The sequence below is a fragment of the Schistocerca americana genome, chromosome 3 (assembly GCF_021461395.2).
Source record: "Schistocerca americana isolate TAMUIC-IGC-003095 chromosome 3, iqSchAmer2.1, whole genome shotgun sequence".
NCBI classification, from domain to species: Eukaryota; Metazoa; Arthropoda; class Insecta; order Orthoptera; family Acrididae; genus Schistocerca; species Schistocerca americana.
The window spans coordinates 735,934,897-735,952,121 of NC_060121.1; the positions used below are offsets into that span (position 1 = coordinate 735,934,897).

General features: G+C 41.3%; 1 protein-coding gene across 3 annotated transcripts in view; it reads left to right on the plus strand.

Annotated features, from left to right (window-relative positions):
* Positions 1–17,225, plus strand: part of LOC124607388 (UV-stimulated scaffold protein A-like) — a 126,924-nt gene that overhangs the window by 76,774 nt on the left and 32,925 nt on the right. For all 3 annotated transcript variants that reach the window (XM_047139705.1, XM_047139704.1, XM_047139706.1), the window contains 2 exons: positions 2,852–3,165; positions 12,292–12,484. In XM_047139705.1, coding sequence (XP_046995661.1) covers positions 2,852–3,165; positions 12,292–12,484 — 507 coding nt within the window. The remainder of the gene's footprint in view (positions 1–2,851; positions 3,166–12,291; positions 12,485–17,225) is intronic.

Here is a 17,225-nt window from a genome sequence, read left to right on the forward strand (position 1 = left end):
ATCAGGAAAGAGGGAAGGAGAGGTAAAGACGAAGGGATGTGGGCTTTAAGGGAGAGGGTAAGGAGTCATTCCAATCCCGGGAGCAGAAAGACTTACCTTAGGGGGAAAAAAGGACAGGTATACACTCGCACACACAAACATATCCATCCGCATATACACAGACACAAGCAGACATTTGTAAAGGCAAAGAGTTTGGGCAGAGATGTCAGTCGAGGCAGAAGTACAGAGGCAAAGATGTTGTTGAAAGACAGGTGAGGTATGAGCGGCAGCAAATTGAAATTAGCGGAGATTGAGGCCTGGCGGATAACGAGAAGAGAGGATATACTGAAAGGCAAGTTCCCATCTCCGGAGTTCTGACAGGTTGGTGTTAGTGGGAAGTATCCAGATAACCCGGACGGTGTAACACTGTGCCAAGATGTGCTGGCCATGCACCAAGGCATGTTTAGCCACAGGGTGATCCTCATTACCAACAAACACTGTCTGCCTGTGTCCATTCATGCGAATGGACAGTTTGTTGCTGGTCATTCCCACATAGAAAGCTTCACAGTGTAGGCAGGTCAGTTGGTAAATCACGTGGGTGCTTTCACACGTGGCTCTGCCTTTGATTGTGTACACCTTCCGGGTTACAGGACTGGAGTAGGTGGTGGTGGGAGTGTGCATGGGACAGGTTTTACAACGGGGGTGGTTACAAGGGTAGGAGCCAGAGGGTAGGGAAGGTGGTTTGGGGATTTCATAGGGATGAACTAAGAGGTTTCGAAGGTTAAGTGGACGGCGAAGACACTCTTGGTGGAGTGGGGAGGATTTCATGAAGGATGGATCTAATTTCAGGGCAGGAATTGAGGATGTCGTATCCCTGCTGGAGAGCCACATTCAGAGTCTGAATTTTGTGTGTATGTTTGTGTTTTTTTGTGTGTCTATCGACCTGCCAGCACTTTCGTTTGGTAAGTCACATCATCTTTGTTTTTAGATATATTTTTCCCACGTGGAATGTTTCCCTCTATTATATTAATAAAATGTATGTTTGTCTAGTTTAATAGAATACAGGAACTATAAAAGCAAACATCAGGTCATTCAAAACCAGTTGAGTTGAGGGAAGCAAATTATGTTTCAAGACCTAAATAATGTCCGGTCATTATAAATTCTCATAATTATTTACACACATAAAAAAAAAAGTTTTGCATCACCTTGATTCTGAGAGTTCCATAATATGTACAGAAAATTGGAATAGAGAGCAACATAAACATCATTTCCGCCATTTTTAACATGAAAACCCCACATTGCATGTTGTACCACCATACAGCAAGACCTTCATAGGTGGTGGTCCAGAGTGCTGTACACACCGGTACCTCTAATACCCAGTAGCACATCCTCTTGCATTGATGCATGCCTGTATTCGTCATGGCATACTATCCACAAGTTCATCAAGGCACTGTTGGTCCCGATTGTCCCACTCCTCAATGGCGATTCGGTGTAGATCCCTCAGTGTGGTTGGTGGGTCATGTCGTCCATAAGTAGCTCTTTTCAATCTATCCTAGGCATGTTCGATAGTGTTCATGTCTGGAGAACATGCTGGCCACTCCAGTTGAGCGATGTCGTTATCCTAAAGGAAGTCATTCACAAGATGGTCACGATGGGGGTGCGAATTGTCGTCCATGGAGACGAATGCCTCGCCGATATGCTGCTGATATGGTTGCACTATTGGTCGGAGGATGGCATTCAAATATCGTACGGCCATTAGGGCGCATTCCATGATGACAAGCAGCGTGCGTCGGTCCCACATAATGCTATCCCAAAACAGCAGGGAACCTCCACCATGCTGCACTCGCTGGACAGTGTGTCTGAGGCATTAAGCCAGACCGGGTTGCTTCCATTCAAGTCTCCGATGATTGTCTGGTTGAAGGCATATTGGACACTCATCGGTGAAGAGAACATGATGCCAATCCTGAGCGGTCCATTCGGCATGTTGTTGGGCCCATCTGTATTGCGCTGCATGGTGTCATGGTTGCAAAGGTGGACCTCGCCATGGACGTCGGGAGTGAAGTTACACATCATGCAGCCTATTGCACACAGTTTTAGTCGTAATGCAACATCCTGTGGCTGCACGAAAAGCATTATCCATCATGGTAGTGTTGCTGTCAGGGTTCCTCCAAGCCTTTAATCCGTAGGTAGTGGTCATCCACTGCAGTAGTAGCTCTTGGGCGTCCTGAGCGAGTTAGGTCATCGACAGTTCCTTTCTCTCTGTATCTCCTCGATGTCCAAACAACATCGCTTTGGTTCACTCTGAGATGGCTGGACACTTCCTTGTTGAGAGCCCTTCCTGGCACAAAGTAACAATGGGGACATGATCGAACCATGGTATTGATCATCTAGGCATGGTTGAACTACAGACAACATGAGCCACATACCTCCTTCCTGGTTGAATGACTGGAACTGATCGGCTGTCGGACCCCCCTCCATCTAATAGGCACTGCTCATGCATGGTTGTTTACATCTTTGGGCGGGTTTAGTGACATCTCTGAACAGTCAGAGGGACTTTGTCTGTGATGCAATATCCACAGATAACGTCTATCTTCAGGAATTCGTGGAACTTGCATAATGCAAAACTTTTTTTGATGTGTGTATTTTGTGATACAGCGTGTGTCTAATTGTGGCTAGACTGGAATGAAATAGAGAGAAAATTATCCAGCTGTGTTAACTTCAGATATATTTTGGAAATACTCATTGTGTTTTCAGTATTAGAATGGAAGAATTTGTGATCATTTGAGTTGTTAAAAAAGGAGACTGTGTGGATGCCTGCCAGATTTAGTTCTCTCAGCTTAGTATTATTATTGAATTGTGAACATTATTCTAGGATCCTACCACAGCAAAATCAACCCTAGTTACATTAAATAAGGCCACTGGAAATACCATGCTGGCTGGCAAGCCTCAAGCAAATAAGAAGAAGAAAAGTGGCACTATTCAAGATGCTAAACCTTGCACTTCAACGTCAAAAGATAATGCACAGTCTGTAACTTCATATGACGTTACACAACCATCAACATCGGGTGGTGCCACAGAAAGCCAGTCTCGGAAGCAGCGGCTGTTAGAAGTTGCTCCTAAGCTTCCTTTTGATGTTGACTTGTATCACTGGGAGGATGAGAATGTTGCAGTACCAACCATGTTCTGGTGATTGTTCTAGTGTATAACTTTTGTAGTACTTAACGTGACGTCTGCCAGTACTGAAGTTAGCAAAACTATTAATAGCAAACAACAATATGTACTTTTTTGTTATATATATGATGCACACGTAATCCTTTTGCGTAATTAAAAATCAAATTGCAAACAGAAATGAAAATTAGTAACTAACTGAAAACAAACAAATGATAAAGAACATCTTACAGAACTACAGGTATTTGCAATTGAACTTAAGTGCAAAGAAGACTGCACTTTTCTGGTATTTACTTTAAAATAGTTGTCTTAATCATATAATGTTTTGTACTTAAAGTTCTTTAATGTATTTCTCTTTAGTATTATGTCCATTGACGAGGGTCCACAGCCCATTGTCTAGTATGCACCTCTTAGACTAGTTGTTAATGTTGCTGCTTCTAGATTGTGGGATCCAGGGTTCAATTCCCGACTGGGTCGGATAATTTCGTAGCTCAGGGATTGGGTGTTTGTGTTATCCTAATCATTTCATCATTCTCATTGAAACTTGGGTCGCTCAATTGGCATCAAATAGAAATACTTGCCTTAGGTGACCAAATAATCCCAGACGGGGTTGTCCGGCCAGTAACGGCGTAGAAATATTTCATTTCCGTTGACAGGGAAAAAGTCAAGAGGCACTCCCACTAGAATTTGTACACCATTAATCAGATTACACCTGCATCTAAATGATTAACTCTGTAATTCACAATTAAAAACCTGGCAGAGGGCTCATCAGAGCACCTTCAAGCTATTTCTCTACCATTCCACTCTCATAAACAGCATTCAGGAAAAATGAACAGCTAAATTTTCCATGCTAGCGCTGATTTGTCTTACTTTAAGTTCACTGGGAAAAAAGTAGAAGTAGTCACCCGATTGTGCACCCACAGAAGAATCATCAAGCCTTTACAGATGGTGCAGCGATCGAGTCACTTACGGTAGTGACCAGTGGAACATGTATGTTTCAAGTGGACATTCATTTTTCATGTGGATGTTGCACATAAACATGGCTGACTGAAAGGATGTGACAGAGTGACCAAAAAGTGCAATCGTGTTGGCCACACCGGTGGCCATATGGTGTGTGAAGTTGCTGGATTTTGTGGTGTTTTTCTGTGGACTGTTCAGTGTGTCTACAAGCAGTAGTGTAACACATGTGACTACAAAACATGACGTCAGAATTCTAGTCGGAAAAAGATGCTGACTGAGATCAATTGGAGATGCATTTCACAGCTTGTGAATCAAAATCACTTCCAAACCTGGAGGGAACTGCTGCTGGCAGTGAGTAAAGATCATCCCAAACTGTTAGTGAGAGAACATTGCAATGGGAACTGCATGCAATGAACATTTGGAGTCGGTCACTTCGGGAGAGGCCATTGCTCACATGGGCACATAAAGATGACAGCAACAAAATCCATTGGGCTGCATGAAAGTGTGAATGGTTTTCTTAACACTCCCCCACCCTATTACATCTGAATTGGCCTGCAAAAATCACCTGACTACAACCCCGTAGATAATTGGTGGGAAATGTCGGAACAGCAGGTAAAACTCTGGCAGCAGTATCCCCGCAATTTGGTGGAAGTGCACAATGAAGTCCTCAAGGAGTGGTCTAACTTTGATGTGATGTGATGTAACTGCATAACCTTGTGCACTCATTGCCTAAACAAATCAAGGTGGTGGACAAGCCCAGGGGCAGAATTACATGGTATTAAATGATGCCTATATTGATTCCTCAAGGGATGACTAATTTTTTTCCAGGTAACTTATTATGATAATTTCTTCATATGTAGGTCAGCGCCAAGAAGATATTTTCTCATTCAGAGGAGAAAGTTAGTTGCTGAAATTTGATGATGAGATATTGCTGTTTTAACGATTGCCACCCCAATTCGCGTGTTGTATCCGTGGAACTCTCTCCCCTATCTTAGGATAATACAAAATGAGCTGCCCTTCTTTGAACTTTTTCTATCTCATGTGGATCTCACACTGCACAGCAGTACTCCAGACAAGGACAGAAAGGTGTAGTGTAGGCAATCTCTTTAGTAGACGTGTTGCTTTTTCTAAGCATTCTGCCAATAAATCCCAGTCTTCGTTATGCTTTCCCCACAACATTATCTGTGTATCATTCCAGTTTAAGGTATTCTTGATTTTAATCTCTAAATACTTTGTTAAATTCACAGTTTCTAGATGTGTATGATTTATTGTGTTTAGAGTCAGTTGCAACTTTTTCATGCCATATAGATTTGCTGTCTAAATCATTTTGCAATTGATTTTGATCATTTGGTGACTTTGTTTAGACTGGTTTGATGCAGCTCTTCATGGTATTCTATCTGTGCAAGCCTTCTTTTGTGAATAACTACTGCAATCTACATCTCTTGGTATTCCTCTATGATTTTTACCCCCCACAGTTCCCTCCAGTACTAAACTGGTGATCCCTTAACGTCTCAGAATGTGTCTTGTCAACCAATCCCTTCTTCTAGTCAGTTTGTGCCACAAATTTCTTTTCTCCACATTCTGCTCATAATCTCCTCATTAGTTACATGATTGACCCATCTAATCTTCAGCGTTCTTCTGTAACACCACTTTTCAAAAGCTTCTATTAGCTTTTTATTGAAACTTTTTATCACCCATGTTTCACTTCCGTACTTGGTTACACTCCATACAAATACTTTCAGGAGAGACTTCCTAACACTGCAATCTATATTCGTGGTTAATAAATTTCTCTTTCCAGAAATGCTTTTCTTGCCACTGCCAGTCTGCATTTTATAGCCTTTCTACTTCGGCCATCATCGGTTATTGCTGTCAAAAAATAGCAAAACTTATCTACTGTTTGAAGTGTCTCATTTCCTAATCTAATTCCCTGAGCATCACCTGATTTAATTTGACTACATCCAGTATCTGATTTGCTTTTGCCGATGTTCTTCTTATAATCTCCTTTCAGACACTGTCTATTCTGTTCAGCTTCTCATCCAAGTCCTTTCCTGTCTCTGACAGGATTATAATGTCATTAGCAAACCTCAAAGTTTTTATTTCTTTTCCCTGAACTTTAATTCCTACTCCAAATTTTTCTTAGATTTCCTTTTCTGCTTATTCAGTGCAAAGATTGAATAATGTTGGTGTAGGCTACAATCCTGTCTCACTCCCTCCTCAACCATTGCTTCCCTTTCGTGCCCCTCAATTCTTATAACTGAGCTTTCTCTAAGTCTAAAACTGCTATAAACATAGGTTTCCTTCCCTTTATCTATCTTCTAAGAAAAGTTGTAGGGTCAGTATTGCCTCGCGTATTTTTACATTTCTCCGGAGTCCAAAGTGATCTTCCCTGAGGTTGGCTTCTACCAGCTTTACCATTCTTCTGTAAAGAATTCGTGTATTTTGCAACCATGACGTCAGTACCTGCTTCCTTTGTATTTGAAGTTGCTATATTCTTTGTGAAGTCTGAGGGTATATAACCTGTTTCATACATCTTGCACACCAGATAGAAGAGTTTTATCATGGCTGGCTCTCACATGATGACTTTAGAAGATGGTAAATGACAGTATCACCTGCAAACGACCGAGGAGGGCTGCTCAGGTCATCTCCTAAACCAATTATATAAATCAGGGACAGCAGATGACCTATAACACTTCCTTGGGGAACACCAGATATTACGTCTGTTTTACTTGATGACTTTCTGTTGCTTACTGTGAACTGTGACCTTTTTGACAGGAAATGATGAATCCAGTCTCATATCTGAGATATTACTTTGTAAGCACGCAGTTTGATTGGAATTCACTTGTGATGAATGGTGTCAAAAGCTTTCTGGAAATCTAAAAATATGAAATCAGTTTGACATCCTGTGTTGAAGCACACATTCATGAGAAAGAAGAGCTCCTTGTGTTTCAGAAGAATAATATTTTATAAATCCATGTTTATTATGTCAATAAATCATTATCTTTGAGGTAATTCATAATGTTCGAACACATTGTGTGTTGAAACTTCCTGGCAGATTAAAACTGTGTGCCGGACCAAGAGTCGAACTCGGGAGAGTTCGCAGGAGAGCTTCTGTGAAGTTTGGAAGGTAAGAGACGAAGTACTGGCGGAATTAAAGCTGTGAGGTTGGGGCATGAGTCATGCTTGGGTAGCTCAGTTGGTAGAGCACTTGCCCGCGAAAGGCCAAGGTCCCGAGTTCGACTCTCTGTCCGGGCCACAGTTTTAATCTGCCAGGAAGTTTCATATCAGTGCACACTCGACTGTAGAGTGAAAATTTCATTCTAGAGACATTGTGTGTTCCTAAATCCTACTGCAAATCAACATTAATGCTAAGGGTCTGTAATTCAGTGGACTACTCCTGTTTTGTTTCTTGACTATTGATGTGACCTGTGCAACTTTAGAGTCTTTAGGTATGGACCTTTGACAGTGACTGGTTGTGAATTATATCAGATACTCTGAAATAAATCTAATTGATATACAATCTGTACTGGTATAATTGCCTTTATTAACTGACTTGAGCTATTTTTTACACCAAGGATATGTACTCCTGGGTTGTGTCTTGCCCCTGGTGTACTTTATACATGATGGGAATCTCTGTGGCTCTTCTGCCATATTTTGAGACAGTTTCATTGTGGAAACTATTAAAAGCATCTCACACTGAAATCCATGCTAAATTTTGTCTTCTGTAAAACTTGGCCACTCTTTAGGATTTTCCATTCTTTTAAATTTGGCATGCTTTTTCCATTGCTTCTGCAACAGTGTAACGATCTGTTTCGTGTACCATGGGGGATCAGTACCATCTCTTATTAATTTATTTGTTATAAGTAATTCTGTTACTGTCAGCACTATTCCTTTGAATTCAGACACATGTGGTCCATGCTGTATTGTTAGTTAAGAAAGAATGGAGATCATCTCTTAGGAAGGCATCAAGCAGAATTTTTATCTGCTTTTTGTAAACAGATATATTTCCCATTTATTGTTGGTGTGTTTGCATGTTATGATATTCAGTCTCGTTACAGTGACCTTGTGGTCACTAATCCATACAGTAATGGTGCTACCTATTTGCTCAAGATTATTTGTTGTAAAGAGATCAAGTATGTTTTTGCAGCCATTTATGCTTCAGATGGGCTCCTGAACTAATTGTTCAAAATGATTCTTGCAAAACCCATTTTGTACAATTTCAGACGTTTTTTGTCTACCATTGACTTTAAACATGTATTTTTGCCAACATATGGAGGATAGATTGAAGCTACCACAAAGTACACTATGTGATCAAAAGTATCCGGACACGGGCTGAAAATGACTTGCAAGTTTGTGGCGCCCTCCATCGGTAAAGCTGGAATTCAGTATGGCGTTGGCCCACCCTTAGCCTTGATGACAGCTTCCGCTCTCACAGGCATACGTTCAAGCAGGTGCTGGAAGGTTTCTTGGGGAATGGCAGCCCATTCTTCACAGAGTGCTGCACTGAGGAGTGGTGTCGATGTCGGTCGGTGAGGCCTGGCACAAAGTCGGCGTTCCGAGACTTCCCAAAGGTATTCTATAGGATTCAGGTCAGGACTCTGTGCAGGCCAGCCCTATTTCGTGCATCAACTCCGCCACAGGCCATGCTTTATGAACAGGTGCTCCATCATGTTGAAAGATGCAGTCCCCACCCCCGAATTGCTCTTCAACAGTGGGAAGCAAGAAGGTACTTAAAATATCAGTGTAGGCCTGTGCTGTGGTAGTGCCATGCAAAACAACAAGGGGGTGCAAGCTTCCTTACAAACACGACCACACCGTAACACCACCACCACCTCTGAATTTTACTGTTGACACTACACATGCTTGCAGATGACGTTCACTGGGCATTCGCCATACCCACACCCTGCCATTGGATCGCCACATTGTGTACTGTGATTTGTCACTCCACGTAACGTTTTTCCATTGTTCAATCATCCAATGTTTACACTCCTTACACCAAGCAAGGTGTCGTTTGGCATTTACAGGCGTGATGTGTGGCTTATGAATAGCCACTCGACCATGAAATCCAAGTTTTCTCACCTCGTGCCTAACTGTCATAGTACTTGCAGTGGATCCTGATGCAGTTTGGAAATCCTGTGTGATGGTCTGGATGGATGTCTGCCTATTACACATTACGACCCTCTTCAACTGTCGGTGGTCTCTGTCAGTCAACAAATGAGGTCGGCCTGTACACTTTTGTGCTGTATATGTCCCTTCACATTTCCACTTCACTATCACATCGGAAACAGTGGACCTAGGGATGTGCTGGAGTGTGGAAATCTCGCATACAGACAAATGACACAAGTGACACCCAATCACCTGACCATATTCGAAGTCCAGAAGTTCCGCGGAGGGCCCAATTCTCCTCTCTCACTATGTCTAATGACTACTGAGTTGCTGATATGGAGTACCTGGCAGTAGGTGACAGCACAATGCACCCAATATGAAAAACTTATGTTTTTGGGGTGTCTGGATACTTTTGATCGCATAGTGTCTATTGTATGAGTGGTGGATCTATTTGAAATGAGACTAATTTTTTTTGTAACTGTTAAGCAACTTTGTTGTCTCAACTGGGGAACTATCTACTTCAATTTCACTACAAGATGAACTACTTCTGACAGCAATAAACATTTCACCAACAGCTGTAGTTAATCTATCCTTTCTGAACACTGATGGGTTCTTTGAAAAAATTTCAGCTGATATTATCTCAGGCCTTAGCCATCTTTGCATACCTATAACAATTTGAGCCTCAGTTGCTTCTGTTAGCATGTGGGGCTCTGGTTCTTTCCCATCATAGCTGCAACAACTTACAACTGCAGTACTGATTGTTGCTAGATCTACTCTCATCCTGCACCCTTTTAGACTGTGTCCTTGCTGTAGTTTCTTGAGATCCTCCCCACAGCCCCCACTACCCATTTAGCACCTTCCTATCTGTGGTGGAACCCTGGCACGACTCAAGGAATCTGAAGCATATATGGTCACAGAACCGTCCGAGCCTCTGATTCAGACCCACCACTTGGGTCTATATCAAAGCTCCACAGTCAGTCCTGTTGACAGTGCTGTAGATAGTGAGCTCCACCTTCATCTCACAAGCAAGACTGACAGTCTGTACCTCTTCTGTTAGCTGCAAGAAACCAAAGAGAATCTCTTCTGATTCAAAGCAAATCTCTTCTGATTCAAAGCCACACACGTCATTAGTACTAACATCAGCCCCCCAACTGAAGTTACCTGCACCCTGTCCTCTTTATAGTTCTCAGACACATACATTCCACACCTAGAATGTCTCCTCCTGGTATACATACTTAAGAAGCCCCATTAGATGCCAAATGTTGGAGCTTCCAACTATCGGTAATCCCACCCTTTGTGACTGCCTAGATCTTGCAGACCGAAAGGCTTCTGCTTAAGTGGGGCAAGTGACTGCATCTGGTGCAGGATGTTGATCAGACACAGACACCACCTAAAACCATTTCGTCAGACAAACCAGGGAGGCCCTCTGATCAGCTCTCCAGGAAGTCTTTCACTGCCTGACATGTCGTTGGACGACATCCCACTCGATTATGGGTGAGGGGTCAGCCTCAGTGCAAGCAGTACCCAGTATGGCCGCAATAGTGGACCAATCGGGGGACATGTGGGATGTGCTGGACATCCTTTGGATCACCACATGTGGCATCCCTCATAGTGATGCTGATTGGCAACAGCTGCAAGCAGGTTGACCAAAACCAGTACCGTATGGAGCTGTGAATGAAGGGTTGCCAAATCAGCTTGCATCTGAACACAGCAGTAAAGATGGTGGAAACATCATAGATGGTTATTGAAATAAAAGAACTGTGCCTGATAAATACACAAACGTGCATGAAATTTAGGAGTTTAAAGAGCACAGAGGAAATTCAGAATAAGTCACTTACAAGATGCTGTATCAACTCACAAATTAAGTGGTGTACTTTGATGTGTTAAGAGGATACATGGGCAGAGACTCCCCAAAGTTATGGAAGAACTAAAGATGGATGGGAAAAGACCTAGAGGGCGCCCAAGAACACAGTGGAAAATGGGAGTGAGAATATCTGTAGAAAGGAGAGGTGTGACCTGGCAGCAAGTGGAGGATGAAAAGTGGTTGGAGGACCAAGCCAAATGGAGAGGACTCGTCAGCACCCAGACCCGGCAGTAGCTGGAGTGGGATTCGGATATAGATAGATAGACGTAGATGTGCTGCTTTCTTACTGGGGCCTCATTTTGCATTTGTTATTTGTTTGCTTCAAATAGGATAGTTTAGTAAAATACCCATCAAAATGCCAGGAGTTAAATTTTCCATAGTTTCTGTAGTCACTTCAGGCAAATACTACAATGGTTTTAAAAGGAGGTCATGACTACTTCCGTCTCCCTTCATTCTTGATCTCATTTTGTCTTTAATGACATCAGTGCGACTTTAAATTTGAACTGTTCTCCTTTTCCAGTCATCATCTTTTATTGGGGTGGACGGTTTTGTAATTAGTGTATGCTCCATTATTAGCTTTGAGGAGTAGTTGTTGATGCCCAGCAACCAGCAAGATACATTCCTCTTACATGAAGCCACTGCGTGGCTTGTTGAATGCATTGCCTTGCGCACTATGGATGACTCTGGGACTGGATTGAGCATAGAGAATGATTCTTACTATCTGTTCACATGGCATTCCCCTAGAACACATTATAAACCCATTCATATTGTGGAAAGAAACAGATACGGTGGTGTCAGCTCTTTTGCCTGATGCAGTGTCATTACTAGCACATACACCATTGTGTGTACTGTGACTGCCTAGTTTACACAGATGATGTTCCCTGTCACTCCAAAACAGAACAGCCCTTCCCCATAGATAATTTTCCCTGCATGCACTTCAGAGACATTATCTCTGTATTTGTGGAGCCTCACAAGTAAGCCTGATTTGCCAAATTTTGTTCATTATGTAATTGTTATATCACTCTATATAATTATTCACTTTGATTGTGTTTGTCATATAGTTCACTTAATAATTATTGTAATTATAAATTAATATCATGTGTACAAATAATCCACTAAAAAGATATATTGAAGAAAATAAAAATAAATAAATAAACAAATTAATATGTTATGTGTGTGTTAGTGAGTATGAACTAATTAGAAACCTTTTTGTTTAGTGTGAAACCAGATGGAGCAAGATTTTGGTCAGCAACTTCAACTGATGAACTCGAAGAGATACCAGTGCCAGAAGGTGCTGCCACCTTACGTACACGTGTAATAGAGTTCACAGGAAAGTATGAACCTGTGAAATGGGCTTGCAGAGCACCCCTTCCCACTGGAAAGCTCTGTCCAAGAAGAGATAGATACAAGGTTAATTTCATCAATAAATTATAATTAACCCCACTTTGACACAGCTTTGTTAAATCCATTATCTCTAAATCTGAATTTTTCCTTTGGGATTTTCAAGAATTTAATGTGATATTACAATATGGTAATATGCAGTAGAATGCAAAACTGCTCTGTCTTTGATTCCTGCCACAGGATACCACCATCCTCAATAGAATCAGTCATTTCTCGTCATCCGACCTCCCCCTCCACCCCCCACCCCACCCCCCTTCTTTGCCAATTTCGTCTATGTTCAAGACCCCCCCCCCCCCCTTTGATGACATAATCTATCTTCCACATACCTAGAAACCTCTTGTCACTCCCATCAGTGCCCAACTCCAAAACACCTTCTTCAGACCCCAAGTACTGTCATTAATCTATCCTCTAAAAAGCTGACCACTTCAAAAGTTTCAATCCTCTAAAAAAAGACTTGCCTTTAGTCCCAAAAACCTAGTTTAATCGTGGTGTGTTTGTTCAGACTCTTCTTTCCTTTGTTTCCTTCAGTGAAAATATTTCTGCACCACTCACTCTACTGACAATAGTCAATCCAAAACACAGATTGATCCATGTATTACACAGTTCCAGTCCATATTCATATGTGATATCTCCCCACCCCTCAACCACCCTTTCCCGTCCCTGAGCACCTACTGGCTCTTACCAGAAATTTCACAGTTCCATTTGAGCTCCCCCTTCCTTCCTCAAATCTCGTCCCATTGATTTCAAGATTCCATTATGAAACATTATTTTGTTGAAAATTGACATTTTGAGAACCATGGCTGTAATGCTTGCAAGGTTTATAATTGGAACAGCAACCAGCCACAAGTATGGTTTAAAAAGATTGATTTGAATCAGACCATGACCAGTTTGATTTCTTACAAATCCATCTTCAGATGGTTGTTACAGGCTTTGTTGTTTTCTTACTGGGGCCTCATTTTGCATTTGTTATTGGTTTGCTGCGATAGGATAGTTTTTATTCACTGTTTAGTAAAATTTACTACAGATTTAGATCTTTTGATATCTATCAAAACATTTATGTAAGGGCTCTTAGAATTATTGTAGTGTGAAATGTTGCAAAAACCTATGTGGTGTGTGATTCTGATTGATGAAATCACTGTGTTTTTGTTATGAATTACAAAATCAACATGCTTGTGGACGTGTACTATGTGAATGCTGTTCAGTTCACTGGAATACACTTTATATGACACCATTCTCTGTTTAATGGCAACACACACTCTAAACATTTACAGACCATGATCCAGCTTCACATAACATAAACAGTATTTTCAAAGGCGTTAACAGTGATAAAGATGTTAGGTTACTTGTGGTGCGGTAGTGTATGAGTACAGTAAAATATGTTTTTCTAGCAATGTACTGAATGGTTAGAATTACATATGCAAAGGTTATATATAAACAATACCAAGTACTGTCTACAGTACATAGGCACAATAAGATAAGTTTTCTATTATAGTGCTAAAGCTAGGTTTGAATATTGAACCTATAGCTGCACTTTACATTATAAATAGTTATGTTTGAGTACACCTGACTATGAATATAATTTAAGTTTTAATTTAACAATGAAGATATAAATAATTTAAACTGTGTTTATACAAGATGGGTGAATAATATTTTTATAAAACCAGTTTTAAAGTACTACAGCTATTTCAAACTATATGAATGTTATGCTGGTTTAAACAAAGAGAGGACCTCTCAGATATTAGATGTGGAGGTGGTGGATGATTCTGTTTGTTGATTCAAAATGAGATTGGGAAAAGTGTTCTTATGTATATGTATTTCAATCTTCTCTACAACATTCATTGTGCCACCCTTAACTGTGAGGTATAAGATCTGTAGATTGTTTTCTATATTGCCTACTGTGTAATTATTTTCTGCAAGATAGTTGGCAAAGGCTAATGTGCTTAATTCATCTCCCTTCACAGTCTGAGAACCCCCACATACACCCATTGTTTTTGTGCTTACCAAGCTTCACAAACTGAACTACATTGATTGAGGTCTAGTTTGGATTCAGGAAGTGGGAGGGAACTATTTGATGTTCGAGACTCGCAGCATAAAGGGTGCTATGAATTATCAAGAATATGTAAAACTAGCTTGTTAGTTGTGAAGAAGTATTCATGTATCCTCCGGAAAACCTTGAGAGATGTAAAATGAAAGGCTAAAAGACTGATAAAAGGACTATACACAAGACAAAAACTGGTGCCAAGATTGACAAGGAAGAACCAGGTGAGAAAAGTATTTTAAGTGGAATTAGATAAGGAAACGTTTATTACAAATACTTTTCAATCAGTATTCTTAGAAATTAATTTTGAAGTGTTAAGAAAAGCAGGAGATGAAATGATAAAAATGAGTAAGTGTGCAGGTGATGAAGCAAGTGTGCCAGAATCAGAGGAATAATTACAGTGTATGTTTTAAAGGTTGTAAAAGTGAGAAAAGAATGTGGAACGAAGAAAAATGCATGATACACCAAAGTGAATAGTATTTAGCATTGGGAGGAAAGCTCTTAGAACAAGTGACATCTCCTAGGTACTTAGGAAGTTTAGTGATGAAAATGGAACTGTGTGCACTTCTGTCTCTAGTCACTGTGAACAGTAGCTGTGTGTGTGTGTGTGTTCTATTTCTGAAGGAGGATTTTTTTGTACAAAAATTTAAACGGTTAGCAATCTTTTCTTTGTGTCAGTATGCAAATCGGTGCCACCTCTTTTTCTGTGTCAAAGACACTTATACCAGTAATACCTCCATTTTTATAGCTATCACCTTTTTGTCATCAAACAGTGTTTCCCCATCAACTGATGCTACTTTGGAAGCCACTTCTGCAGTAGTAAACAGGAGTTAATCCAATATACTAATGACTTCATCAGAGCTTTCGCAGACAAATTTGTGGCCACTTGTCCATAAACAGATCTTCCACATCATTTCTTACCATCACCCAAATAAAACTTCTTTTGCTGACAGACTGCTGATCAGTACTGTCTTTAACATGCTTTTTCGCCCATGTGTCGATATCCTCAACCATGCCCTTTCACAAACATTACCTATCCCGTCAAAGGCAGGGCTGCCTGTGAAACCAGTCATGTGGTCTACAAGCTAAGCTGCAACCACTGTTCTACATTCTACGTGGGCATGAGAACCAACAAGCTATCTGTCCGCATGAATGGCCACTGAGAGACAGTGGCCAAGAAACAACTGGACGACCCTATTGCTGGGCACTCCACTCAGGACAATGTTTTTCGTTTCAGTGAGACTTCACAGCCTGTGCTGTCTGGATCCTTCCCACCAACACCAGCTTTCCTGAACTGTGCGGGTGGGAACTCTCCCTGAAATACAGCCTATGCTCCCATAACCATCCTGGCCTCAACTTTCGTTAGTCTTTGTCTTTACCCATCTAGCCCCTTCCCTGTTCCCAGTCCAGCACTACACAGCCCTCCATTCCACTGACGCAACCAGTCTTCTTACTTCTCTCATTTTCTGCTACCCTCCCTCTCTCCCCCTCCCTCCATCTAACCTCCCCAATACATCTAGCACCCTACTCTCCGCCTCATCCCTGCAAGCTCCCACTAGCAGCATTTTACCATCCCCAACTCCTAACCTGCTATCCTTTGCCCTCCCCACCCCAGGCTCCTCCTTACCCCCATCCAGTTGCCTTTCCCATCAAGCGCTGCTGCTCACAGTCTGGCTTCAGCTGCCAGAGACTTTTGTCACGTGTGTGTGTGTGTGTGTGTGTGTGTGTGTATATTTATTTTGTCTACTTTCGACACAGGCCTTGTTGTTGGCCGAAAACTCACTTTCTGACAGTCTTTTTGTTGTGCCTATCTGCGACTGAGCATCTCTACTATATGGTGAGTAGCAACTATCCGTTTCATAATATTGTTACATTCCATCTAGGACTTTTCATTGTTTGACCATGCTCTTTGCCAGTTATATTGTCTCAATCTCATTGCCCACTGATATGAGGGATGACCTATTCAAGATTATGCCTTCTGTTCCTCTCCAGCAGTGTAGCATTCCATCATCCATTCAGACATTCCATCATCCATGCCAACCAGCACGGATTTCAAAAACATAGATCATGTGAAACCCAACTTGGATTTTCCTTACATGACATACCGAAAACAGTGGATCAAGGCAGTCAAGTAGATGCAGTATTTCTCAATTTCTGAAAAACATATGACTCAGTACCATATCTGCATTTATTATGAAAAGTACAGTTGTATGGGGTATCAAACGAAATTTGGGATGGGATTGTGAACTTTTTTCATAGGAAGGATGCAGCTAGTTGTCTCTGATGGAGAGTCATTGACAAATGTAGACATGACTTCAGGTGTACCCCAGGGATGTGAAGTAATCCCCTACTATTCCTGTTGTATGTTAATGACTTTGTGGGCAGTATTGATAGTAACTGCAGACTTTTTGCAGTGAAGTGCAGTACAGTGAAGTACAATCTAAAAGAAGCTGCACAAATATTCAGTCAGATCTCGATAAGATTTCAAAGCAATGCAAAGATTGGCAACTTGCTTTAAATGTTCAGAAATGTTAAATTGTGCACTTCACAGAATGAAAACAATATGGTATCTTATGACTACAGTATCAGTGAGTCGCAGTTGGAATCGGTTAACTAATACAAATAGCAGGGTGTAACACTTCGTGGGGCCTGAAATGGAAATGATCATATAGGCTCCCTCATGGGTAAGGCATGTGGTAAACTTCAGTTTAT